This window comes from Augochlora pura, chromosome 7 (genome assembly GCF_028453695.1).
Source record: "Augochlora pura isolate Apur16 chromosome 7, APUR_v2.2.1, whole genome shotgun sequence".
NCBI classification, from domain to species: Eukaryota; Metazoa; Arthropoda; class Insecta; order Hymenoptera; family Halictidae; genus Augochlora; species Augochlora pura.
In genome coordinates, this window is record NC_135778.1 from 2,858,923 (window position 1) to 2,886,464 (window position 27,542).

The window sequence follows — 27,542 nt, forward strand, 5'->3', positions numbered from 1 at the left end:
AAAAAGTTTAGCAGAAAAAGAAACCTTTACTCTAATAATTATCTAGTAAAAAGTTTAGCAGAAAAAGAATCCTTTACTCCAGTAATTATTTAATAAAATTTAGCAAAGCAAAGAAGTTATATTCAATAGATATAAAATGTTAAATTCAGTAGAAATCTTTCGATCTTTTTCCGTTTCACTTTTTATGTCCTTTTCAACCCCTTACACAACAATCACGTGTCAGAATTTTATACGAATTATAATATATTAATTAATTTATATTTATACATACATTTCTTTCGAATCGAAAATAGATCGCGATTCCGCTGTTATTAAAATCTAGGAATAAATGTCGCTGAAGGCGTGCGAGACACAGCAATTATTTTGTACTTTCAGGGAAATTATTCAGAATATGGCAGAGTGCTAATCAACGTAACTGCGAAAGAAATCATGGTGCAAGGGGTTAACAGAACTTTCTACTTAGTTTCTATTTCTAGCAACCGACGCGGACAACTCTTATTTAGCATAAAAATCCACAGTCTATAAAACAATTTCCAATTGCATTTATGATAATAGGAAAATATTCGATGAATTTATTCCGCAGAAAATCTATGTTTCATTCGTTCAATTCGTATTAATGAAAATTATGTTACGTAAATAAATATATAAGTTTCATTAAATGCAACGGACCGCTTATTAATAATGAAAAACGTGTTGTTTTATATGAAACGCTTTGTCGTATAATACAAAAATATTCAATGAATTTATTTCGCAAAAGATTTATATTTTATTCGTTTAATTCGTGTTAATAAAAATTATGTTATTTAAATAATATATCAATGAATGTTGTATTTTACTATACTGGATTAAAGCTGCTATTATTTACATAACATAATTTTTTATTAACACGAGTATTTCTTTTATTAAAAAATGCCTCATCGAATTCAGCGAGAAACAAGATGTTTCGCCTTGTTGTTGTATAATAAAAATGAGATAAATCTACGGTGGTCTGAGGCAACCGCGCGTCGCCGAGAGCCGTCCGCTTGAAATTCACGCGGCGCGCGATCTCCCAGTTTTTCCATCTGCTTCGGGGACACCGTGCTCGGTGGAAAAAGGAAAATTGAAAGAGCCCCTCGAATTAATATTCCATTACGCGGTTCTACCGCGTTGTTTACAGGAGAACTTCTTCCACGAGCGTAGATCCTGCCGCTCGATCGCCGAGTAGAACGAGGGATCACACCGGGGCCGAACGCCTCGCGGTTGATATATGGGTTCCATTACACGTTTTTCGATCAGCCTTTTTTTCTCCCCGCCGCGCGGCAAACCGTGATTTTCACCGAAGAACTCCTCTTGCCGTTTACCCGGGCGTGCTGCGCGGAACGCCGCGTCGGTAACGGAAGTATCGATTTTGCAATAACCGGACGCGGCCGAGCTAGAGTCCATGACCGATCGGAGCTCGTGCCCCGACCTCGGACGCAACCGAGTTTTCCGAATTGTTCGAAATTTTCTGCAACCAGTTTATTGCCGGGCATTCCTCAAACTCCCGCTGTATCTCGTTTCTCAACGGATGAAATACAATTCGGGAAGCGTATTTCTTGCTTTTATCCGTCGCGGACTTTTTTTACAATTAGGTTGCGGACTCGCACGCCACGTTTTCATTTCAATAAAAATGATCGTCGCCCGTCGAGCGGATTTTCAGATTTTTGATAAATGGCCGGGGTAATCTGTAACGCATTTTGGTAGACGTAATCTGTATACGGCGAAATGATAAATAGACGAGAGAAATAAATTGTAAAATGAGCGTAAATGATTTTAGCTCTACGTTAGCTTCACAATAAATTTTATAATTAGGATTTTTATGCGCCATTTGTATATCAATAAAAATTCTCGTAAATTTGTAATTTTGCTGCTTCCATTTTTTTAAGAAAAAAAAAAGAAGATTCGCACCTGTCATCCCCTAAACGGCCGAAGTACGCTGATTAACACGGACATTAACGTCGTCGCCATGAATTACAGAGAACTCCCTCGAGCAATTACGTTATAGTTCCCTGTGATTATGCTCGTCGTCGAGCACACGACGCCACTCCTAGACAGTGCTCTCTGATTGCTCTGTCGTGAGACCCGATTACCGTCAAATCTGGATCCCGTGGCACGATACTTTCGTCGAATGAAGCGCGACACGCTTCAAAACACGGCGGCGCAATTAACGGTATAATTAGCTTCATTAATTACGTAATTGCACGACGATGTTGATACACCGGATCGTCATAACGCGATTGCCCGCCGAGCAGGGTAAGTGGTCAACCTATCGTGCGAGTAGAGAATTATTTATATCAGCTAATTTAACAGATTCGAACGTTTTCTGACCAATTATTATTATTTATAATAATTCTGCTTGCTTGTTTAATTAATTGTTCAATTATTATTTGAATTAATTCCAGTTTAAAGTAACAGTGCTGATAAATAGACTGCGGATTTCATGTATTCGTATTGAAATTGATTCTGTCAAATAGTAAATAACGATGACTTTAGTAAAAATGTTCTTACGTTGTTTTAACCGATTAACATTATTAACGCAGGAAATATATCGAGTGTATCAAAATTATTGTAATTACGTTGACGAGACAGAACGAAACCAAAATTCGTTACGGCTCCCTTTTCCTTGCTTATTAACGCTTTAACAAATAACTTAATAACTAACGCGACCCCTTAATAACTAACGCATCGGCTTAATAAATAACGCGTCGCCTGAATAACTAATCCGTAATTATTATTGAATTATTAGCGATCAGTGTTTAATGATAGCACAGTGAAAGTGAACGTCAAAATAACCTACACGGAGAGACATCTTTATGTCCTTCGCTATCCTATACAAATTAAAACAAACTCGTGGTCGACTTTCGCCTCGACGCGGTGCATGTATAATTTAAAAAGCCGCGCCCGCTCTTCGTTTACATTTTTTAAACGGCCCGAAATTATTCACGACGCGAGACGCGTTCGATTGGAAGTTGGATTCGGGAAAAAAAAAATTGCCCAACTTCGCGACAGTTCCCGGCGGCATCGAATTGCCGGTTCGGCCGGGAAAGTTAGCTCGCAGGTGTATGTACTATATATACTATTTGGTCGTAGAGAGTCGAACCGGAAGCGCGAACAAATATTTCAAACGGCGGGCAGAAAACTCGCTAATAGAAGGCGAATCTTGTGACATGCAAAAATTCGACTGCGAACGCGATGCAAATTCGGCGGCCCGCGGAATTTCAAGGTGCTTCATCTGACTTTTAAAACGAAGTATTGTACCTTGGAGGCGGGATTATGCAAGCGAGAAAGGGCGTACATTATCGGTAATAGTCGGTCGCGGTTGTCGTCTGCAAACAATCGGATTGGAAAGTGTGTTACACCGTGTTTTATAGCGTCGAACTTTTATGGTATACATACAGAGTGTCTGAAAAACCTCTCACGAGATGTAAACATGGTGCTTGAGGCCATTTGAAATAACTTTTTTCTTTAGAAAAATTTTCTTTGAAACATCATTAACAAGTTATTAACGAAAAATATTAAGACCAATGAGAGGCAAGTCCGGATAACGCACGGCAGCCGAGCCAATGAATGGAACTGGGCTGAGCTTGGCTCTTGTTGGCCATTGTTTGTTATTAATAATTCGTTAACGACGCCTCAGAGAAAATTGATGTAAAGGATGAGTTGCTTGAAATCACCTGTTGTCTGGTTTGCAAGTTACTTTTGGGACACTGTATAGTATACATGCAAGCTCTTGGATGTTTCCGATATACTCGAGTAATCGGCTATCAGAATAAATTGAATTTTTGTGCAGGAATTTGATTGCATTCCTTGCAGTCAACGTAATCGCATCAATGGGATCATCGCTAATGCGAATCGATCGTGCGACATATTAAATTTCTTTTTGGCGCCATCAGCGCTTTAAATTGAAAACTGATGTAAAACAACGACTCAAATCTTTTCTCATTTGTGGATTAAAATCAGCTCTGTATAATAATTCCATTTGATCCTCTTGATGGGTTATCTAATTGTTTAATATCTTTAATACGATCTGAACTGTTGCGTTAACTACCTAGTTGCACTGTCTACTCAATTGCACTGTCTACTCAGTTGCACTGTCTACTCAGTTACACTGCTTACTCAGTTGCACTGTCTACCCTATTGCACCATCTATCTCCTCGTTGCACCAGCTGCAATTTTTCTCCACGCTCCTGTGTAATCTGAAACGAAAAAAGTCCATTAAAACGTGAATCTTTAGATATTGCCTCGGCGACAAGAAGAGTAGGCGAAGAGAGAAGAGAACCAGCGCGTGATCGATGTTACAGGTGTCGCGCGATGATCGAGACAAGATCGTGGGCGTCGAGATCCCGTGGCGTTGTGCCGGGACAGGTGAACACGGCCAGGAGAAAGAATAGGAAGAGCGAAGAGGGACGGCGGGCGTGCGAGGAAAGGCCAACGTGCCGTGGATGAGCAATGAACTTGACCGGATGTGGGTCAGGGTAAATCTTCCGCGACCAGCATCCTTCGCGCCGCGTCGCATCGCGACGCACACTCTGCTCATTGGTCCGGAACGTCGCATTGTTTCACAATTCCCCTCTGCAAATGTCGTAGTAAATTAATCCACAGGAATAAAAAGTAACGCTTCTGGAAGAAACAGAAAACATGTGGCTAGGTTTCTCGAGCGTAATAATTAGTAGTGTTCGCTGTTCAAAAGATGGCGGAAGGTTGCGATCTTCAGCGTTATTTAACAAAATATGCAGCCGTATCTGAACAACAGCTGGGTACGTGGACATTCATTTATAGAAACATAAGACTCGATTACGAATTTAAGAATCGTAATTTTAAGAAACAAGAAGTTTCCTTATGCGCATCGACATCTCTTCGTATTTTTTTTGACAAATTATCGAGACATCTCGGTCGAGAATTGATTGGCTTAAAAGTTATGATTTCTGTGTTACATGGTGCTCGCATAAGCACCGCACTGTACGCCGGTCCGATCTTAATGGTTATTAATAGGAGCAGGAACATTGCCGGTGGCGCGGCTCTGCCATTAGACTTAACGGTACGTCGTCGTCGCTTTTATTATGTCCGCCGCGGTTTGTCTCGCATTCCACGGCCGGTGTACAGAAGTCGCATTACTTCCGATTCGTCTTTCCCTTGCGATTAGACCTTCGTACTGTCCGCCGCTCGAAAGATGGCACAAAGAAAAGCGTAGGACCGATTCCCAGCAGCCCGGCCACGTTAACGGCCTCGCAGAATTAGGGTAAACGCGTTTCCCTTATTAGCAGACAGCGATGCCCTCTGTTAGTCTCCAATTTCCAGGAAACGGGGGACTCAAGCCTGGCCGATCGTAAAGAAACTACGCCTCCCGTCGCCGTCTCGCTTCTTCGTGGCCTCCACCTAACCTCTTCCACTTTGTTTTCATTCCAGACTTTCGATTATTATTGGTCAAGTCACGCGACGAACAAATGATGCGACTAGACGGAGCGGCGACCGATTCCCCTTGCTCCTCGCGACGATTATCTCATTGGTCTTCTTGTTTACCAACAGAAGTGGGTTTTTGGAAATAATAGTCAGTTCATATAATAGTGAGTCTATATAATAGTCAGTCTATGGACTGCTCAGAGCGAGGGAGAAGCCCATGTGCTCCTCAACAGAAATTGTACCATATTTTCAGCAATCGACAGTGCACCTGTTATCCACAATGTTAATATAATTAATTTGCGTGACCATTGCCAGAGATTTTGAACGGATTTTGAATCGAGATCGAACGAACTATTGATCCACTTTCGGCAGATTTTTTCCATCGCCTGTGCAACGCACGAAAGTAGTAAGTTTCGAAATACGGACTTTCTTCCACTTTTTCAACCGTCTTATACAATTATCGCGGAGCGTGTGCGCGGCACGCACGCGTCTATCGCGTGCAGCCGTTGGCCGACACGTGATAGAAAGTAAGACAGAATTTTCACGGGAATCCTGGAAAAGTAGAGTCGCATACGTTTACCGGACTAATCGGCCCGCGCCGTTTCGCAGCGGCGCGAAATTAATCAAAGCGGGCTCTCGCGTGTCGCACGACACCCGTCGATCGCGACGCACACTTCCGATATACATATATATATATATATATTTCTTTTCCTCTTTCTGTTTTCTGTTTTTAATATGTAGTACACTTTAAGGAGATTTTGTTTTATTAAGAATTAATTTATTACTCATCGTAATTACGAAGATATTAGTAATTTACTAGTAAGTTATAAGTAATTCGCGACCGACTCTTTCCTTGGCAAACTTAAACACATTAACCTTTTCACCGAGCTTTTAACTTTTACCAGCGCCAGCGGTGCGTGCATTTTATTTGCCATCTTCTACGTATACATGTACAGATACGTCTCGCACGATAACCTACATTCACGTATGCGCGTACAAAAAACGGGACCGTTTTACCGTTCTAAATGATTTTACTTGTATTAATAATTCGCATTTTCTTTTTCGTTTCAAAATTGGTAAAGTCACGAGTTTTTCTCATAAAAAATATTTGATCAATACCATCGACTTCGTTTAATTTTTATACCTATAGATAACACGCGCGTTTTGTTTATCACGAGATGAAAATAGCGAGAAAGTTTGCCTGGAAAGGTCGCGTTAGGGGATTCGAAGGGGTCTCTGTGCTAAACCAACCCCATTGCTTTTTTTTCTTTTTTAAACATCATCGACCGTTTTCTCCGAACAGCTAGGATTTACAACATTTCTATTTCAGTATGAGTCGGAATGTATGTTCGTTTTCAACCTTTCTAATGGCTGCGCGACCTCCGCTGACCTTGAACGAGCGTTTGATACATGACTGTAATATATTTCCCTTTTACTTCGGCGCGATCAAATCGGCGGGTTTTAACCACTTGCTGTGCGGCATACAGTTGAATTTTCTTATCTGTTTATGTTGAACCGATCTGGTTTAGTAACTCGTAAGAATTGCAATATTAATTTCCTTCATCGTACAGGAATATATTAACTTTAATTCCGATTTTATTAATCGTTCAAAAATATATTAATTTTAATATTAATCTTCTTGGTCGTTCAGGAACACATTAATTTCAATATTAATTCTCTCCACAGCAAACACCTCCCACCACCATCCAAAACAAATTCAAGCACCGTAGCCCAGTTTGAAAAAAGTTATTTCGCTTGAAAAGGTGCACGAGCACTTTTATGGGTCACCGTAGAAGTGAGACGGTTTTCGAGTAATTCAGCTGGTGGATCTTGGAAGCGCTACGCCGTGGTATATTGGGTCGGAAGAAGATATCCGCGCCTGGTAGGTTAAATAGCTCCGTGTGCGAAGGGTTAGCCCGTGCTCCGTGGAAGTGTAGCGCCCTCAAAAACTGGGTGTACACGTATAGAAGCGGAGCCAGCGGCGGCGGCAGAGACACGGTCAGCAGATTGCGCTATCGAATCTCGCGGGGCACCGTGAACCAGAGGAGAGTAGGTCAGGAGTGTGCGTGAACTTATCCACTGCATCTCCGAGCGTATCTTCGTATCTGTTCCATCTGGCTAGGATATTTGTCCGGCGCTGCATACGTATCTCTCCATTAAACACATTCGCCTTAACAAGCGCGAGCCGGCTTTCTGGGCAGCTTTCACTGTTCCTCGCTGTTTCCACGTATCGCACAGAATTATCATCGTGCTTGACCAGCTAGCTGCGAGGTCTGCGAATCAGAAATAAAAGAAAATGTTAAGAAATATACGAATAACTTGAATTTGGCGGCACGAGATCACTTTGTATATATTACTATATTTAGCGTTGAGTATTTGGATTTTGAAAAATAAATTAACTTGAGCTATTTTTAAAACAAACGATACGGTTTAACCATTATTATAAATAGGTTATTATAAATTATTATTATAAATAAGCTATAATATAACCTTAGATATAATATAAAAGTAACGGACAGTAATTAATTGCAGCATGCTCGCTGCAACGTAAACAGCACCTCGAAGCAAACATTCATTTCCTATTACATTTGTTTCTCCAAAAAGAGAAGAATAACATTTATACTTTTCCCGCAACGTTGTCTTAATTAATAAATGTACATGTCCGACGAACGCGCGTCTCTTTATTTCAACAAAATAACGCAAGGAATGCGAGAAAGAGAGAGGCAGAGAGGGTGGTAAGGTGATGTGTGTGCGCCGGCGAAGGAAAGCGAGCACAGTCCCGTGGGAAACTACCGGCGAGGCAGGAAGGCGGAACACTCTGGTGCGCTACGATAAAGGTCAGCCGCGTAACAATGCGAAACTTCAGCATCCGCGCGCGTGGAATCGATCTCCCCGACCACTGCGCCCTTTTTCAGGAGTCGCCGCCGCCGACTCTCTGGTCGCACGGCCGTTTAGCTAACGCCCGTCACCTTGCCACCGATTCACAAAAGAATTCCGAATTAACACTCAGCAGCCACTAGACGCAACCCGGCTCGTTCTGGAATTGCGATCTAGACTCTCAGGACTCTAGAAGCCTAGTTTTCCTCGGCCGTTTTGGCTCGCAGCCTCGACTTCGCGCCTTTTTTTTGTTCGGCGAAGGTCTCTGCGAGACTCGACGCTTCTATTGTCAAGGTTTCTAAAAGCATGAAGGTGCAGATTTTTGAATTTTGAAAAGTCGGATCGGAGAACAGATTTTATGTCAACGAGGTAGCTAATTGGAGCAGATGTATTTTCATTGTTCAATTGAATAAGTGGGTTTATTGATAGCGTTTGCGTCAGTGGGTGTAAGTCAATTTTAAACGAGGGTAGAAAGTGCTGAGAGTTCGTGGTGTTTTTAGGATTCTAGTCATCTAAATATTAGGGTGTCTTACAAGTTCTTCCTGTGCAACGTTCTGAATGCCACTAACATCCTGGAACAACAGTACAGAATCATTTAATCTGAATTAATATGTACTTTGACGAATCTGGCTTGTGATGGATATTACTAGTAATAAATAATTACGTACTGTTATTATTCTGTCTCTTTAAAATTGGAATCAAATTCCAATCCCTTGTTATTCATATCTAAGTATACAAGTAAATTCAGTGAGTGGCAAATGAAATTGTGCCAATTGAAAAATTTCTAATCGCAGTGACTGCGAAGAAAATGGTTCAAACATAGCACAATAAATGAACCTTAAACAACAAATATCGTCTATTCATTTTGCTTCGAGAAGAAGGAAGAATCTTATAGAACACCCTAGTATTTATTTGCCCGGTTCGCAGACCCATGACACTCTCAACGTCGAAGCTCGGCGAAGATAGCGGTCGAACCAGCGACGTATTCCGCTCCGTTGGAAATGTTTGCGCAGGCCGTCGAACGTCAAAGGTGACAGTACGACGGTGGCGGTCCGGCCTAACCACGGGGGAACGAGCACCCAGGACATTGGAAACCCAGTGATACGATTATTAATGTAATTACACAGAAACGGCGATGGTGAACGGGCAGGCGGCCTGCGCGCAGGAACGCATTCCGGTGCACGGTGGTCCCCGTCGCGTCGCGTCCCGTCCCGTCGCTTTCACCCGCGCACCGATTCTTGGTAAGCTCGACGATGTTGTCACTCGGATAAAAAAACCATTGTCCTCGCGATCAATTAGCCTCGTGACGGCAATCTCCCGTTTCTGGGACTCGATGAATCTTCGGGAGCCTCTGGCCGTCGAATCAAAGATCTGCCGGATGAGATAAGCCTTTCGAACGTCGTCGCATTCCTCATCATACCTGTTAATAAATACGTAAGTAAATAAGTGACTAAATAAATAAGTAACTAAATACATAAATAAACGACGTTAAAAATGTCGAATTTCCAAAGCAGATTAACATCAATCTGCTGCGCATTAAACCCTTGCACTGCGACGATCCCTTTCACGCTGCGTTCATTAGCGCTTACTTGTTTCTTAATACCTTCTTTAACCCTTTGACTAGTGTTAGCGCCTATTGGCGTCCGGAACATGTTGGCTTCCTGGTACTGTAGACGCCAATAGACGTCCAGATGAAATTTCGCCTGTTTAATAAATTTATTATTGATTATTAAATATTGTAGAAGAAGCTTAAAATTAATGTTCACTTCAAGTAATATTGGTTTAATGTAATAGAATTCAGTATTTTGAATATTTTAATATACTTTCCTCAGAAATGTACCATACGGTCGGTACGTGCCAAAGTCTGCCGTAGCCAAAGGGATAGTAGGACCATTTTTGTTTCTTCTATTGTCCTTATTTACTTTCGTTTTCTATACCTTGATAACAAAAGAATTCAGTTTAATTTAGTTTTAGGAGAAATTAATAATATTCATAATTTAGCAAATATTACATGAAATCTGACAAAGGGTTAAACACACTGTACAAGTTCCAACGTTACTTCTTTCTGATTAACACGGTAGATGCTCGTTCGCCCGGCGATGCTCGTCCGTCGGACATAACCCGACATAACCTGACACAGATCGGGCAACCCAATTTCGCCGCGATGAATGGATAAAAAGTTTTCCGGGAGACCGTGCGCACGGCTAAGCGATCCGCAAGCATGATTAAAGCCGAGTAGCGGCGAATGCGGCTCGTCCTTGATCGGAAGTTTAACGATTTACGGGAAATTAGGACTCGCCGTTTGCTGTTTCGTGGATCGGCGGCCCGAGCCAGGGTCCGCCGCCCGAGCAGGAAAGGGGAATTCATTTGCGGCACAACGTCCGTCGTCGCAGCGGATTAACCCTTTCGCTACGAAACGCAATACCGAGTACAGTTGACACTGAGATACGGAATGCTTTGAGAACTAGAAGTCTGTAAATTCTAGAATGATATTTATTATAGTTAGTGACATCACTTCACTTTCTAATATTAAATATTAGATACATTTCGCGATGAATAAAATAAGTAAAATAGATGAAATAAATATTGTTTAACGCTAATGTTATGAAAATTGGAAAATGTTAGTAGATTTAATTATCCTACGATGGCATAAATGGTCGACTGACCGGTCGGTAAAGTATTAAATAGGAATCAAATTTTCTTCCCTTGTCACCAATATTTAAACATTCGAGTAGACGTAAGCACGCAATAAATACAAAACTCCTTTCCCTTCTTAGAAATTGGTGCGCGATCGAAAATATTCTAATCGTAGTAATTGCTAAGAAAATTATACGGCAAGGGATTAACGAAAGTATGGAATAAAAATATATAATATATGGTATGAACGTATATATATACGCTCTTCGTATATAAATGGTCATTACTCGAGGGCGTATATATACGCCCGACGGAGCGAAAGGGTTACCGCGCAACGAAGAGAGAAGAAAATGAACGAACGAACTACCGCCGCCTGGTCCAGTTCCACAAGGACGTCGAGCACCGGTCCGTTCTAATCGTTAAACTTCTTCGATCGATCGGAAAATGTTCCTCGCTCTGTTCGGTAACAATACGAGCCGGCGCGGACCGATCGAGGGTGAAAGCGGGAGAAATTTACGGTTCCTTTTATCGTCCGCGAGTGAATCGCATCGAAACGACAAGACGAAATGCAACGTAATTAACTTTCTACGAGGCTAACGTAACCTCGCGGACGCGACGCCGTTCCTCGCGATGCCTTTGTAATCGTCGCTCGTAAATCATACGAGGCTTTCCACGTTCTTGTCGATCGGTAATGAACGCTGCCGAGAGAACACAGACGCGTGCTGTGCACGTTCGTTTTTGTTGGAGATTTTGTGTAGTTTATTTGCCTTAAATAATGTCCGCGATATGGAAGCGTAGAAATAATGAAGCCAGCAACAATAAAATATATCGATTATATCTATCATATTTATTAGAAACTGTCTAGTTGATTTATCTCGAACGATATCTCCAATATATGTAAGCGTAGAAAAGAATAATAAATAGTACTTAAAATGTAATATAATACAATACTTCTCTCCCGTTTATTTACCGTGGGCGACCTTTAAAATCCCACTGCCGCAAAATTATGGGAGCCGTTAGTATCTCGCTTTGTCATCCGGTAATACGTTTCTGTGTACACAGCTCACGGTGTATCCGATGATTCACGTGTACATACTAGTCCTGCAGTACGTGTTTCACGTTTTAGCATAAACATTCATAATCAGCCTTTGTTATTAATGAATGAGAACGAGACGAACTTTGCCGTCGGCGTGTTGCGCAACAGTGTGCGCCACCGAGTCCGTCGAAGGAAAGGGACACGCGTAAATAAGTGTACGTGCCCCGACCCGGGGGAGTTGTTCGGATCCGTTCGATCGTGTAGCGCGCGATCAGTATCGACCAAGGACAAGAACAATGCTGCGACTCTGTCGAAATACATATACTCACTGAATTAACGTTTTAGTGCCGGGCCGGGATCATTATACGGCTCGCGCAACGCTGGCTACGGGCTTCCTCGTAAATCCATAACGACCGCTCCCATTCAGAAAAGTCCGCCATCGATTCCTACTGTTCATTCGGATCGCTGCGCCGGACGTGTGCCCTCCGCCGTTTAATTGAAAGGATCCGCAGAATTCGCGGGACAAGTCGGAAAAATTCCCCTGCTTGAATCGGATCGCGCGTTCACGTTCATTTTGGCGATCTGTTTTCAACGCCGGGCAAACTATTGCCAGATTTTTATCGTTTCCCGCGATGGCAGGTTAAATATTTGCGAACGCGTCTCTCGATGAGAGAAGACACGTGTAGAGATGGTTGACACATATTAGTCCGCATGACGAAAATTTGTTATTTATATGTTATAGAAAATAATTGATTTTTGTATTTTTAATTCTAGATAAATAAAATTCTGGATAAATTAAATTCTAGATAAATTATATTCTAATTTTTACCAACCAGAGATAATTTCACTAAAGACAAATTTGTTTTATATCATTTTCCAACATTTCTCTGAGAAATATATATTTTTTGACAAATTACGTTGTTTTTATATAAACCATATTATTTCTACAAATATTGTTATAAAATGCTAGTATTTTGTGAATGATGGTGCAGAAAATTACCGTACGAATATGTGTTAATTTAGAGGTTTCCTTGTTTAGATTTCGCTTGTTCGACGCTGCGTTTCCTTGCCTCGACTCGAGGATCGTTAGCGATTTGATGACTCAATGCTTAACAGTCGTCCGACCGACTCCGCGGCTCTAGGAGGTGTTTGTTTGTCTTCTACAAATGAATGCAATCAGTCATAGTTACTTAAACCAGCGTTCGCTTCGCGAGCTCGCCACAATCTCCATTCGTTTGCAGTGAATTAGCGGCGGAGAGGCAAAAAGTAGATGCGCGAAATTAATTCTCGGCGCGTATTACATAATTCAGAATACTGTATTAATTACTGACACTTAGCAGAGTGGAAGTATGTGGAAATATATTGGGTGTAACCTATCGGTTGTTAGACGCAGATAGAATACAGGCTATAACGTTCGCTTATTATAATATAGTTCTCGCTGTCCAGCGACGCTCACACACACAATACTAGGAAACAAAATACGCTGATTAACGCTCGCTGTTCTCGCCGTCCGTTCCGCTGTATCGCTTGCTTTGTACTGAGTTCGATTCGTCCGTTGCCGCAGAGAGGAGCGCGTAAACAAAACGCGTCCTTCTAGAACGTTCGCGGACACACGCAGTAAATCCCAACAAGTATTAGGTTGGAAACTATGAAACGGGCGTCGCAGCTGTACACAGACGAAACTAGAACGCCCGTTTCATAGTTTCCAACCTAATATTTCAAGTTCACGTATTATCAAGTGCAAGCTATTTCTCATGCGAAGAGGAATTTATTTGTCAAAGATTTTTGTATGGAATATAGAAAACGACGTCGATGGAAACGACGAGGTAAAATAACAAGAATTAAAAAGAAGTTTGTGTTAAAAACAATGATGGTATCCAACGATTCAGGAACAGCGGAATTGTTTTGCGGCCGATTATCGCGCGCGGTCGATAGGCGTGCAACAGACGGAAATCTCGGACGTTAGCTCGAGTTCGCGTCGAAGAGAAGTCGGCCGAATGCAAACGAGCCAAGTAGACGATAGACAGATCTCGGGTATCTAGGCCTGCCGGACTGGTGGTATCTTTCCCTTTCACTGGCGCAACGCAGAAAAATCCGCGCGGGCTGTTGCACGTGTGGCGCGGCACGGCCCGGCCGTGTACGTGTGCCCGGTTGCAACGGTGAAGAATATTAGGGTGTCCTATAAGTTTCTTCCTTTATATTCTTCCTATAAGTTGATTTATCGTGTTATATATGAACTGTTTTACTCTATTATCTTCTTCTATCTTTCAGGAAGCCTCATTATGAAATAAGTAATATTAATCATAATAAGGCTTCCTGAGAGATGGAAGAATATAAAAATGTCCCATAAGTTCCTTCAATTTTTATGCGAAACCAATAGACGATATTTGTTGCTTAAAGTTGATTTATGTATATATGAACCGTCATCTTCCATCTCTTAGCAAGCCTCACTGTACACAACAGCCTCTGTCTCTTTCCAAAACAGTGCAGGCTGCCTCAATATCATCACCGTAGTTCAAAGGTTTAAACACAGAGTTATAGACGTCTTAAAAACATCTTACGGACGTTTTATGGACGTCTTAAAGGCCTGAATTGGTTTGGAAGCCAAACTTTATACCGATTCACATGTCCCATTTTGATTAAACGATTCTATATCGTTGTCCTGAGAATATTAGTTGCATCCACCATCTCGCACACACTATATCGCGGATTTTCATCCAGCAAACTGTCGAGGTCGTACATAGCACAGCACGGAAAAAAACCTATGGGGCACCCTAATATATCATAGCGTGGCTCATAAAAACCGAACATGGTTTATCTGCAAGGAAGATGCGAGCTTACCATGGAGCAGTTTCTTGGCGCGGGCAGCATCCTTCGGGGAGAAATATGCCGCGTTTCCCGGCCATTAGGTCCGCCAATAAGGAATTTTATGTTCACCGTCACACACGCTTGCCATTGCGGTCTTTTATAATCAATTTAGCTTCCCTTAAAACCTAATTTTCATTCAAAAGAACGTTACGAGCAGATCGCCATTATTTCTGCAAAATAACGAAATTATCGAACTTAACGTTTAAGAACAGAAACGACGTTAAAATTCTTCTTTCAATGATTTTTATAAATCGAAGAGAAGATTGTAATGTTCGTCAATTTTGTATACGTTTTAAAAAAACAATTCCGTTTGGAAACGGCAATGTTTTTGCGACCGACTGCATGCGATTGTTGCAGTATTCGGGAAAACGAGAACAGAAATTGGTGCACCGGCATCTGTGCTTTAACTGCCGCGACCACCAATTTCGGAATTTTGGAATTTTACGTACGCGCGAAGAATGCGTGCCAAGTGCGTTCGACAGTTTAATTGCATTTTATACAGATCAGCTAATATTGTTTATAGCAGACGGTGTATTTCGCGTTTCGTTTCTTGAGGACATCATCCAAAATTTACCTTACAAAATTATCATATTCGAAGTATAATATTTTTTATTTACTTTCTATATTATAATTAAATTAATTTACCTTCTCATTATATTATAATTAATTACGTACATAAATACGTAATTTAGAATATATAAAATAATTCATACAACAAAGCAAACTGTTTTCTTATCAGTTTTTATTCGCGCAACCTGTAACATATTGTTACGCAAGTTTTTGCGTATATATATCTAACTTCAGCCGTCAAAAATTTTCGAGTTAACGGGTTAAAGCGACTCCGTCGTTTTCTTCGGTTTTCGCGCGAACGATGATAGGTGCTTTCTACGCGCGAAGAAAGTTTATAACAGACTCTCGGTTCGTCGGATCAGATACGATTTACCGAAAGACAGCCCGCGAACCGATCAGGAGATCGCTAACAGTGTTTTTCGCTGGCGGCGTGTCTCGATTATATCACATCGATCGAACGGGATCGACGGATCCGGGCGGGCGAGAATGGAAAGTGCCTCGTTTCGTCCGTGTTTCGTGGACGTTGTTTTACGTGCCCGCCGGGGCTCCGCGAGTCGCTCGCGATGGAAACGCGCTCGGAAATTATATCGACGCGGCGTATCGATCTCCGTCGACCGATGAAAATAAAACCAAGCTGCTGCGTGCGCGCCGGTTTTCTTCCGATCCGGCCGCCGACGATCAGCCGTGAAATGGAGATTGATAACGTCACGTGGGCAACGGGACTTCGGAAGTCCACGCCCCATTATCTCGCAGTTTCTTTCCGTCGCGTTCGCTTCTCGGGACACTTCGAAACTTCATATTGCTCCGAAATGGGGCTTTCTAAGGGAAGCGAGCTCTCAACCCTCTCTGCCGTCGCGTCGCGACACAGCGGCGCCGGACTTCGAAAATTATTTGAGCCGTTTACCCGTGGAACCGGTGCAAATACCCGGCATCCACTTCGTCTCGTTATCCTCTTCTCTATCGGGTTTACTTCGTGCTCGAATAAGCTATGTCTCTTCTTGTTCGATGCGAAATTTATCTGCTGTCGCTTCCTCGAATTTTGTTAGCGAATTTTTGTGAATTTTCATTTAGAGTTTCAATTTAATTATTGGTAGCTGATGTATTACTGTTTTTAAATTATTTTTACTGCAACTCATTTTTATACTGCAACATATCTTTCACATTAGTGCAACATGTAAGCAACTTAATTATTAATCCTTAGCGGTTCAATGTTCATCGATAGGCTCCATACGACCATCATACTTGGCTAAAAATTAATTAATATGCAATGTCATTTAACTGGAACAATAATGACGAATAGAAAAGGAAATCACGAAAATTGAGGATTCGACGAAATTCAAAACAGTACCAAGCGGATAAGCGGCTCGCGAAATCTGCGCGGACCGCAAAGGGTTAGTTCATAATTTTTCTTCGTCTCGCAGACGGTAGGTCGGCAAATGTATATACAATTTAGGGTGGCGGGAACGTCGAAACGTGGCAAAGACAATTCCTGCAGCTCCTGCAACGCGACAGCTGTTCTAAAATCCTATCGTACTCTACATCCATATACCGGGTGTTCTAAAGCGAACAGATCAATTGAGCTTGCTCGTATCGTTGCAAACACCCCTCAGGGAAACTCCTAGAATTTCTGAAGCACGACAGCTGTTTCAAACAATGTCATACTTTTTAACCACTTGCGTTCGAGTGGCGACTCTAAGGCGCCGCTAAAAATGATCATGACACGTTTCAAAATAATTTTTATCATACTCATTTACATCTAGAAAATTGATTAGAAGTTGTTAACCGTTGCACGAGTCGCAAAATGCAATTCCATAATATATAAAATGCTCCAAGTTATAGAAAATGGCAACAATACGAGCGTAAATATATATTTTAGATTTCCACATAAAATGGCTCCGTCTGTAAAGGGTTAACATCCATGTAGCATATACATATATACCATGTGTCGAAGAGTCTTCCATGTGAAATGCAAATATTTCGCAATCGTTGTAGAACGCAAGGTTTTATATAGGTCACCGTGCACCGTCTTTTAGGGTTCTAAGAAGGACCTGCTCGCGCGCGAGTATCGTTTCCTCGACGGGCTGACCGGCCGGCAAATCCTTCAAAGGAGCCGACCGTCGTTCGTTCAATTAGGGCCGCGCGGCACAACGTGCGTTATAGATTACAAAACGCCGAAAACAATGGGGGAGAACGGCAGTTTATCTTTCCCAGCTGCGTTATTCGGCGGCGCGAGGGGGGTTGGTGGAGGGGTATTTTCAGTGTGCTTAATAGCCGTCGACTCAAGTACGTGGGAGTAGAGAAGCCCTGGAGCCGTGTAATCATCAGCATGCCGTGTATCCGGGCATTGAATTTGAGGATTCCCTCCCTCCCTCCCCATCCGTTGGATCCTCTTCATTGTACATCTCGCGGCCGCTTATCTTTCGCAAGACGTACCCGCGCCGAGCCGAGCCGAACCGACCGCGCGCGCGCGGCTCCAATTCGCCGAAGAGAGAAAGACACGCGCGCATCCGATGAAAGGATCGAACCGTGTGCCAATCGTTTTGAAACGAGAATCCGCGGACGGTGCTCCGTTGCGTCACCCGGGCAAATTCCCGGCGAGACGACGACCGCAAAAAATTCATTCACCTTCGAACGCGGGTAGCATCGACTGCACTCTACATGGTTACCAGTCCGCGGATTTTATGCCCGCTCGTGAATGGATCGAGACACGGAGCCGGTGGCGACGTTAAAGGGATTTCTACGGTTTGGTACCTAATCGCGTCTCCGGTTCGGCGCGTGACTTGGTGAATAATAATCGAAAGTCTGGAATGAAAACAAAGTGGAAGAGGTTAGGCGGAGGCCACGAAGGAGCGAGAGGGCGACGGGAGTCGGGAGGAGTAGTTACTTTACGATCGGCCAGGCTCGAGTCCCCCGTTTCCTGGAAATTGGGGACTAACAGGGGGCATCGCTGTCTGCTAATAAGGGAAACGCGTTTACCCTGATTCTGCGAGGCCGTTAACGTGGCCGGGCTGCTGGGAATCGGTCCTACGCTTTTCTTTGTGCCATCTTTCGAGCGGCGGACAGTACTAAGGTCTAATCGCAAGGGAAAGACGAATCGGAAGTAATGCGACTTCTGTACACCGGCCGTGGTATGCGAGACGAACCGCGGCGGACATAATAACAGCGACGACGACGTACCGTTAAATCTAATGGCAGAGCCGCGCCACCGGCAATGTTCCTGCTCCTATTAATAACCATTAAGATCGGACCGGCGTACAGTGCGGTGCTTATGCGAGCACCATGTAACACAGAAATCATAACTTTTGAGCCGATCAATTCTCGACCGAGATGCCTCAATAATTTGTCAAAGAAAATACGAAGAGACGTCGGTGCGCATAAGGAAACTTCTTGTTTCTTAAAATTACGATACTTAAATTCGTAATCGAGTCTTATGTTTTTATAAACGAATGTCCACGGACCCAGCTGTTGCTCAGATATGGCTGCATACTTTGTTGAACAATCCCGAAGATCGCGACTTTTCATGGAAAATATTTCTATAATATTTCCGCTCCTTTTTCTCGGAAACTATATCCGAATTATAAGAACTGAAAATAATTAAAAGGTGATCGACATGTTTTTACTTATTTTATAATATGCATATTTGGATTTTATATTTTTGTGTCGCGTGACCGCGTCGCGCCGCGTGCGAATCGACGCGTCGCGACACCGTCTTCGATAAAACTGTCGCGGAACAGTTTTTCTTCGCCGGCGGGAATCGGGGAATCGCGGTGCGCAAAAGCGACGAGAGTCCACGAAGTGACTGACCCCACGTTTCCTATCAGAAGTTGCATAAGACCGTGCTCGCGCGCCGCGCGAGACCGCCTCTCACTTCGCCCGTTCGAACAAGCGCGGCCGGCCCGCCGTGTGCCTCCTTCGTGCTCTGAATATCATTGAAATTCGTTCGCGAATCCCGGCGACGTCCGAGCAACCCAGCCGTGACACCGAAAGCTATTTTTCTTTGCCGCTCGTTCGGTACCACGGCCTAATGAAATCCGTCTCCTCAATTCACCGTCACCCGGTATATGAATGTTCAAGTATGGCACATTGTCCGCGACAGCTGTTCTTACAGAAATTGTAGGAGTTTTCCTTGGTCGCGGTTTCAAACGGTACCGAGCAAGCTCTCGATTGATCTGTTCGCTCTGGAACACCCGGTATACGAATGTGGAATATGGTAGGATTTTAGAACAGCTGTCGCGTTGCAGGAGCTGCAGGAATTTTCTTTGCCATACGTTACGACGATTCCCCGCTATGCTAAATTGTATATACATTTACGGGCCGACTGTCTGTATTGCAAAGAAAAAGTTATAAATTAATAATTAGGCTGCGGATTTGTTGTACCAGTGAGAAAAATGCGAAGCAGCAAATTGAGAAGACATATAAGAGATTAATACGAGAAAAAAAGTGTTCTTAACCCTTTGCACTAGAATAACGAGTTAGACTATGATTTCATGCAAGATCTACTAAATATTAATATTATTAATTTCTTTTAAATCGAAATCAAATTTAATTCTTCTCTTATCATAGTTTAAAAATTAAAGTAAATAAAAATAGCAGAAGAAACAAAAATTGTTTGGTCCTACTGGGGAAAATATTAAGAACGAATAAGTGCTAATTGGGCTAATTGGGACTTGTATTTTACGACAGTTAAACAAAATATTTGTATCTTCTATGAAAAAAATTTGCGGACGTTTTCGAACGGAACTCGCCGCGGTAGAAAGTGGCGGAATAGAGAAACACAACGTCCGCGGTTACACAAAATCTACGGTCACTGTTACCCTAATTCGACGAACGACTCTCACAGATGACACAACGCGCCGCAAAGACCGCGGCTTCTAAGCGTACCAAGGATTAGGTCGCGTTACAAACCGGAATTTGAGAAAAAGCGACGACGGCGTAGAGAAGCGGGTCGACACACTCGCCGGAGAATCTGTTTTTCAATGAGAACTTCATTGCTCAGAAATTCTAACAACTCGTCGCTGAATTCTCCGAACCGTCGTGCGTCTTCGCACGCGGAAACGAACTCGGATGAATTCTCCCAACCACGCGGAAATAAACTCGCGATCGGCCGATGATCTGTTAGATGATCGGCTATCGTCGTTCCGACAAGGCACGTCCGTCAACGAGTGGTTTCTCCCGGATCGCGTCGATCGGTATCGCCCGTCGAGGAGAGTCGGACGGCAATTAATCGATACGTCCGATCGGCAAAAAATCGACCGCGTCGCGTTTCAGGAAGGAAACTGGCCGTGTTATCGAACGCATTATCGCTTTTTCCGCGAGCGCGAAAGCAACTTTCGGAGCGCGATTGTTCCGGAGCACCGTGTCGCCTATCCGTTTTATTGGCCTCTCCCGCCGGGAGAATCCTCGTTTTTGCTGGACCGTGAAAAAGTTCCGAAAACTTCGCGGCTGCCGGGCACACCGCCCCGCGAACGCCGCCCCGGCGTTTCGCGATTATTTACTACCAGGAGCGAGCACGAAATGTTTCCGTAGCCGCGTTCCGGCCGGGGAAACTGTTCTACGAATTTATTGGGTGGCGCGCTTTAACTACCGGACCACGTTCGTTGTAAACATCGATCGTATTTAACAGATTCGACACCACCAAAATCCACATGTAATTAAATTAAATTTATTAAAGCGAAACTAGAAAATTAATATTTAATATTTAATATTTAATTAATATTTATTATTTAAGGTTGCATTAGAACTCTTTCGCATCCGATACATTCCAGTCAAATTCAATTTGTTCAAATATGTTATGATAAAAATGAATTTTCATGGTTAGTCGGAAATTATAATAATACAGCGCTCGGCGTGTTAAGTCATCCAAGTCAAATTATCTAACTGAAGAATTATTCGAACAGAGGATCGAATCGAGAAACATTCGAACACAATATATAATTTTTAATATACAATATATAATATAATCACGATATAATAAAATACAATAGGAAAATAAACAACGAATAATTCTTTATTCGAATAAAATATTCGACTGCAAGAGAATCGAATCGAGAATCATTCGAACACAATATATAATTTCTAATATACAATATATAATCACAATATAATAGAATACAATAGGATAATTAACAGCGAATAATTTTTTGTTCGAATAAAACATTCGACTGAAACAAATTTACTCGTCTGATTGATTTTAGAGTTTCTTCGAAACATTCCGAATAACCTGTTAATCCGAACACGGCCGGCGGTGTCTATAGCGAATCGTGGGAGTCGGCGGTGATATTGCGTCTGCGTACGTTCCCAAGTAAAACGTTCACTTTTGCGGCGGAATAAAAAAAATATATATACAGCCGGGAGCGGGCGCTCGCGGTGCGGCGATATTTCGCGTGGCCGACCGCTAATAAGAGAAAACTTGGAGGTGATTGTTCCACCGACGTTCAACCGTTCGAACATCCGTGAAAAGGGGCTTTTACATCCGAGACGAACGACGAGTATTATCGACGAGCGGGAACGGCGCCGCGGCCGTCGAATGGCCCGCGTTCGAAATTGTATATTCGACGAACGAGGTTTATTGGTCTCGAAACGTAGAAACGTTCCTCGAACTTCTAGAGCAGAAAAGAAAACAATTAACAACGCGTTCACGCGCGCCGCTAATGGAAACGGCGAGATACGATCGGCGATTCCACGGTTGCTCGTTTTACACGCGATTCGTACTACAAATCAACCATAAAATCCGCCGTCTACGCTGCGCGACAAAATGTTAGGACACGATGACGTCAGACGTTTTTTCTCAAAAACGGAAAATTGATTAGACGATGGAAAAATTGAAAAACGTACCGTTGTTAGATTAAAAAGGGCACGGATAAATTGTTAGAATTGCGAAGGAGAATTGTTGTGGTTTTAAATAAACTACAGGGTCTGTATAAAAATTACAGGACCCGTAAAAAATTGCCCTCAACAAAAATGTCAAGACTCGTAATTTCAGGAACCCAACTGACTTCCATTCTATCTTCGTTCAATATCACCTAGCTTTAATTATTTTTCTTTCCAACATCGTCTCACGTGCTTGCTATTACATCTTCTGTAACAAGATATCCACTTCATAGACCCGATGAAAACGACCATCGTTGTTATTAAAGAAACCCCGAGAGGATCTCCCAAAGAAACACGCCATCGACGGAGACCTTGTCCCAGAGAGTTCTCTCCGAGGTCCTCTCACGGTCATGCGTTCCGTAAACAACCATAGAAAGTGTTTGGTCAGCCTGCTTTCGTCGCTCGAAAACCGAACACTTTTTAATTCGTGTGGACCGCGCGCGAAGTGATAACGTCTGCGAGCGCACGATTTTCTATTTAATTAACATAATTCGTCAGCGCGACGACACTTTCACCGTGTCGCGCACACCCACGAAACCGCGCGCGTGTTTCCTTTCCAGGGCCGTGGAATCGGCGCGCGTCTTCCGCCCTCGCGAACCGAGCGATCGGGTTTCTCGGCGCGCCACGGCGACGCGGACGTCGTCGTTTCCGTTGCGATCGCGAGCGGTTTGATCGATGCGTCGCGACGCCCATTGCCAGCCAACGGAACACGTGACACGTCGACGTATAGCCGGTTCGACGCATACCGGGGGACAGTCAATGGCGATCTCGCCTCCGTCGGTCCGCGCGTTTTGACAGGACTTCCGAAGGAGCAACGATTTCCGCTCGCCGCCAAGGACGAACGACGATCGAGTTCGTTGGACTAGTTGGAAACTGTTAAACCGACGTCACGGACACTTTGCATTCCTTCCTTTCGAGCGAGCCTGTTCTTGGTAAGGACAATCGCGCGGTTTGTTTACCGGTGTGTCGTAACGCGGGATCCCCGTCACATTTTTATTACCGTTTTAACCTGCGCACGACGCTTATACGCGTCACTATAAAATGGCAATTTTACATCTTATGATAAATATTCCTTCTCTACGATTTATGTAAAAATTTCTTAACAATCGTTTTTTTAAAAAATCGATTATGTAAAATTGCTTCTGGTGACACAGTCATAAATTTCGCACTGTTCAAAGTAATTCTACAACTGTCGACAAAACTATACTTACTGTGATCGATAAAGGACATAAGAAAATTTATCTTGAATATAAAATGGCGCAGCTAACTGGTTAACATTTGTTCTAATAATATTCTTTAATAATTGCGATAATATCGTTCATAATCAATCGTGAACTATGTAACTTTTTATTCGATATTTAACACAGTTTTTAGTAACAAAATGGTTAGCGATCGCGGGGAGAGCTCGCCTTGAAAGGATATGAATCATAGAATTCGATTATGAATCGAACGCGTTGCGAGCGCGCGAGAATTTCCGCGGTTTAATATAATCGCGCCGTAACGTATCAGAGCTAATAGGCCAATTGCCTTTAACCTTACGTTAATCTCGCGAATTCTTCTCTCGTTAGCAGCTCGCCGAACAGACTCTGGATTAACTGGGAAGCTATTACGGCGGAACGAAAGTTCTGTTTTCACAGACAATTAAGCTCGTCTATCGGTAAGCGTGTTAGATTCGGTGCTGGCGAATATTTTATTCCGATTACGGACGAGAGATCGAGATTTGTACGGATAATTTATTGTTAGACGATATTGAGTAATTATATAGTCGAGTGATAATTTTCTCTGTAGCAAAATTTAGTCGAATATAAGAATATAAGAATTTCGAGATGATTTTATTCGAAAGCAGAATAATTTATTTGAGCTTTTCGAATTATTTGTAGTTAAGAATTAATCGAATGGAGAATTATTTTTGACTTAAAAATTATTCGAGTTAAGAGTTATTGATGTAGAGAATTATTTGATTTAAGAATTATTTAAATAGAGGATTATTTGACTTAAGAATTATTCGAGTTAAGAGTTACTCAAGTAGAGAAATATTTGACTTAAGAATTATTCGAGTTAAGAGTTACTCAAATAGAGAATTATTTGACTTAAGAATTATTCGAGTTAAGAGTTACTCAAATAGAGAATTATTTGACTTAAGAATTATTCAAATAGAGAATTATTTGACTTAAGAATTATTCAAATAGAGAATTATTCAAATTAAGAATTACTCAAATAGAGAATTATTTGACTTAACAATTATTCAAATAGAAAATTATTTGAATTAAGAACTATTCAAATAGAGAATTATTTGACTTAAGAATTATTTAAATAAAGGATCATTAGACTTAAAAATTATCCGAATAAAGAATTATTTTAATTATCGAAACGAAAACTTATTCGAAAGATTCAAAGAATTATCCAACATAAATAGATCGAATAATTTCTGTAGAATAATAAAGAAACTTATTTAAATAACGATGTTAAATAAGTACATATGCAATTTCGAAGTAATCCGACTAACGTGCGACTATGTTCTTAAATGAAAATAATTATGAAAATTGTCATTGATCATTTCTAAAGTGTCGTTTCCAAAGTGTTGCGTGCCGAGGTTCGTACTCTTTCGCGACGTTTGAAACGTAGGACCGGAAGTCAGATCTGAAGGTTCTTCCGCGGCTTGTCGTCCAGTTATCAGGTGGAACAGGCGTGGAGGAGAGGCTGCTCTCACCGGTAATCGTCCGTCAAGATTTTCTCTGACAACTGGACGGAAAAACACGTCGCGGTCTTCGCTGGAAGGAAATACACACGGTGGCCCGCAAAAGTGTTCCTACATATTTTCTAACGCAATCGCGTTCCTCGCACTGAATCGAATCGCTTGAACTTGTTATTTTAAACGTAAAAAACGTAAGTTAAATTAATTTTAAACGTTAAGTTTAAACGTAATATGTGTCTTTACATATAAAGACACATACACCTGTACAGAGTATACAAAAATTATCTTTCCATTCTGAATTACCTTCACGTTTAAAAATATATACTTTTACCTTCTTTAAATTGTCTTTACAAGCTCGGAAAAATTTTAAAAAGATACCGTACGTTTCTTCTTCGTAACTGATAGAAAAATTAAAAACAAAAAAACATTGCAGCCATGGTTCAATAGACTAGTCGTGAAAAAGCAATTCAAGTCACCTGTTCCAGCGTTGAGAAGAAGCGATCGCGTTTTAAAGAGCGTGATAGGAACAATTTTGTGGGCCGCTGTATGCGTGTACGGTACGCGTGGATATCGGCGGGCGACGGAAAAAGACACCTGGGGATTGTCCCGAGGGTACACGGAGAGCCACGGTGTGCGCGCCAGGTGGGGGCCAATCGAAGGAGAGGCTTTCTCCTGGATCACGGTTCGCCGGTGCTCCTTCACGCTGCAGCCTCGTCATTTTGGTGGGGAGATCTATATAGGCTGTCCATTCCGGGTGAGCCCCTTCAAACTGTTCGCGATCCTAAGCCCGTGCGCGCATTACGAGAGACTCGGGGATCTATCGGGGATTTGAATTTGCTGCGGACTAACCGCCCGTGTTCCTTATTCCTCGCGCAGAGAGAGCGGGAGAGAGAAAAAGAGACGAAGAGAGAGAGAGAGAGACAGAGAAACCTAGAGAGACAGAGAGAAAGGGGGCGAAGAGAAAAAGGGTGGTCTCTTCCGGGAGAGTCTCTCGTATAGTTGCGCTCAAAAGTCGAGCGCCGAACGACATGGCTAGTTCGTGGTGCGATGTGAGAGAGTGCAACCGAGGACATTAACAGAACAGACACGTGAAACTTGTACTCGATCGATCGCGCGGATCGAGCTACCGCCGGTGGACCCGTTTGATACCGCGAAGAGGAACTCGGGCCGCCACTCTGCACCATGGTGAGTGATCGACAACCCTTGCCTCCTTGGGATTATTTCGGGCGTCTCAGTGTGGTTGCACAGCTTATTTTTCATTGACGTGACTGCTTTTTTCATTTTTATATTCTTCTTCTTGAGGGATGATGTTTTTTTATATTAGAGGGATCATAGCTTTTGGATCATAGCGATTGAAAAGTATTTGAAACATTAAACACATTAACTCAAATTCAAGATAATAAAATAGTCTTGACTTAACTTAAGCTTGCAATGAAAAAATTTTGTTGACTTAACTTCTCCACGCAACTGAAACTTAAGATAATATGATATTCTTGACTCAACTTAAGCTCAAGATAACGAAACAGTCTTGACTCGACTTAATCTCAAGATAATGAAACAGTATTGAATCAACTTAAGCTCAAAATAATAAAATTTTCTTGCCTTAACTTCGACCTAAAATAATAAAGTATTCTTGACTCAACTTGGACTTAAAATAATAAAATATTCTTGACTCAACTCTGACCTAAAATAATAAAATATTCTTGACTCAACTTGGACTTAAAATAACAAAATATTCTTCGCTCAACTTAAGCTCGAAATAATTAAATATTCTCGCCCAAAGTAGGAACAAGAATATATTTGGCTCGGTCCAGATAAAAAAAAGTTGTACAAACCGTTGTACAACAGTCGGGACGAGCCAATTAAACAGACACAAACGTCGTCTAGACATTTAAGAATTTCCCGGATATCGTCGTTCGATCCTAACCGCACACTTTCTATTACCTTTATTAGTAGATCGTACGGTCGGATTGCGCCTACACGCGTGTTCAGAATAAAGGAACCAATCGGTGGAAAGCAGCATTTCTTTTTTTTTTCTTTCCTTTATTGCCAGTCCGCCCATGCTAATGATATGTGGACTGTCATTCCACATTATTCATTAGAGAAATGTTAAGTAAACGACGATGAATACAGCCGCCACTTTAATGAATTGTAGAAACGCTCTTTGGAAACAATCGGTCATTAAATATTTGTTAGAGACGTCGTTCGACTGTGACATGATAGATTCATTTGTCAACTGGACTGAAATTGATATACCTGGTCAATAATACAGAATTTGTTGACTTTTCAAATTTATGAACGGAACGTTTAATTACAAATTTTTTATGTATGGAAAAATTACTGATCGTTTAATAATTGATGCATATGTGTTACAAAAACAGATATTAATAATTATATTAATAATTAATGTCTGATACTTCAACGAAAGATAGAAATTATCTATAATAACCAGACTGTAGATTTTTATGCAAAGTAAAATACTATCAAATCATCCGCAGTCTAATTTAATATATAAATAATATAAAGAAACTCGGCAAATTAATTCTGTTCAGCAATTTGTCAAGAGCGTGT

The 27,542-nt window shown here is 42.0% G+C and overlaps 1 protein-coding gene and 1 long non-coding RNA gene across 3 annotated transcripts in view; both read right to left on the reverse strand.

The window, feature by feature from the left end:
* Positions 1 to 1,890: 1,890 nt before the first annotated feature.
* LOC144472971 (uncharacterized) overlaps positions 1,891 to 27,542 on the reverse strand; it is a 32,593-nt gene continuing 6,941 nt past the window's right edge. The window contains exons 2-3 of one of the 2 annotated variants that reach the window (XM_078186467.1): positions 4,298 to 4,590; positions 1,891 to 4,214 (exon numbers count right to left, since the gene is read on the reverse strand). In XM_078186467.1, the coding sequence (XP_078042593.1) occupies positions 4,131 to 4,214; positions 4,298 to 4,590 (377 nt within the window). In that variant the 3' untranslated portion in view covers positions 1,891 to 4,130. Of the gene's footprint in view, positions 4,215 to 4,297; positions 4,591 to 10,121; positions 10,233 to 27,542 lie in introns of those variants that run through there. The other variant, XR_013494481.1, reaches the window with a different exon arrangement.
* On the reverse strand, positions 4,605 to 10,083 carry LOC144472972 (uncharacterized). Its single transcript, XR_013494482.1, has 3 exons — positions 9,885 to 10,083; positions 9,419 to 9,715; positions 4,605 to 7,691 (listed from the first exon to the last, which is right to left on the reverse strand). It is a non-coding gene; the product is annotated as an uncharacterized LOC144472972 (long non-coding RNA).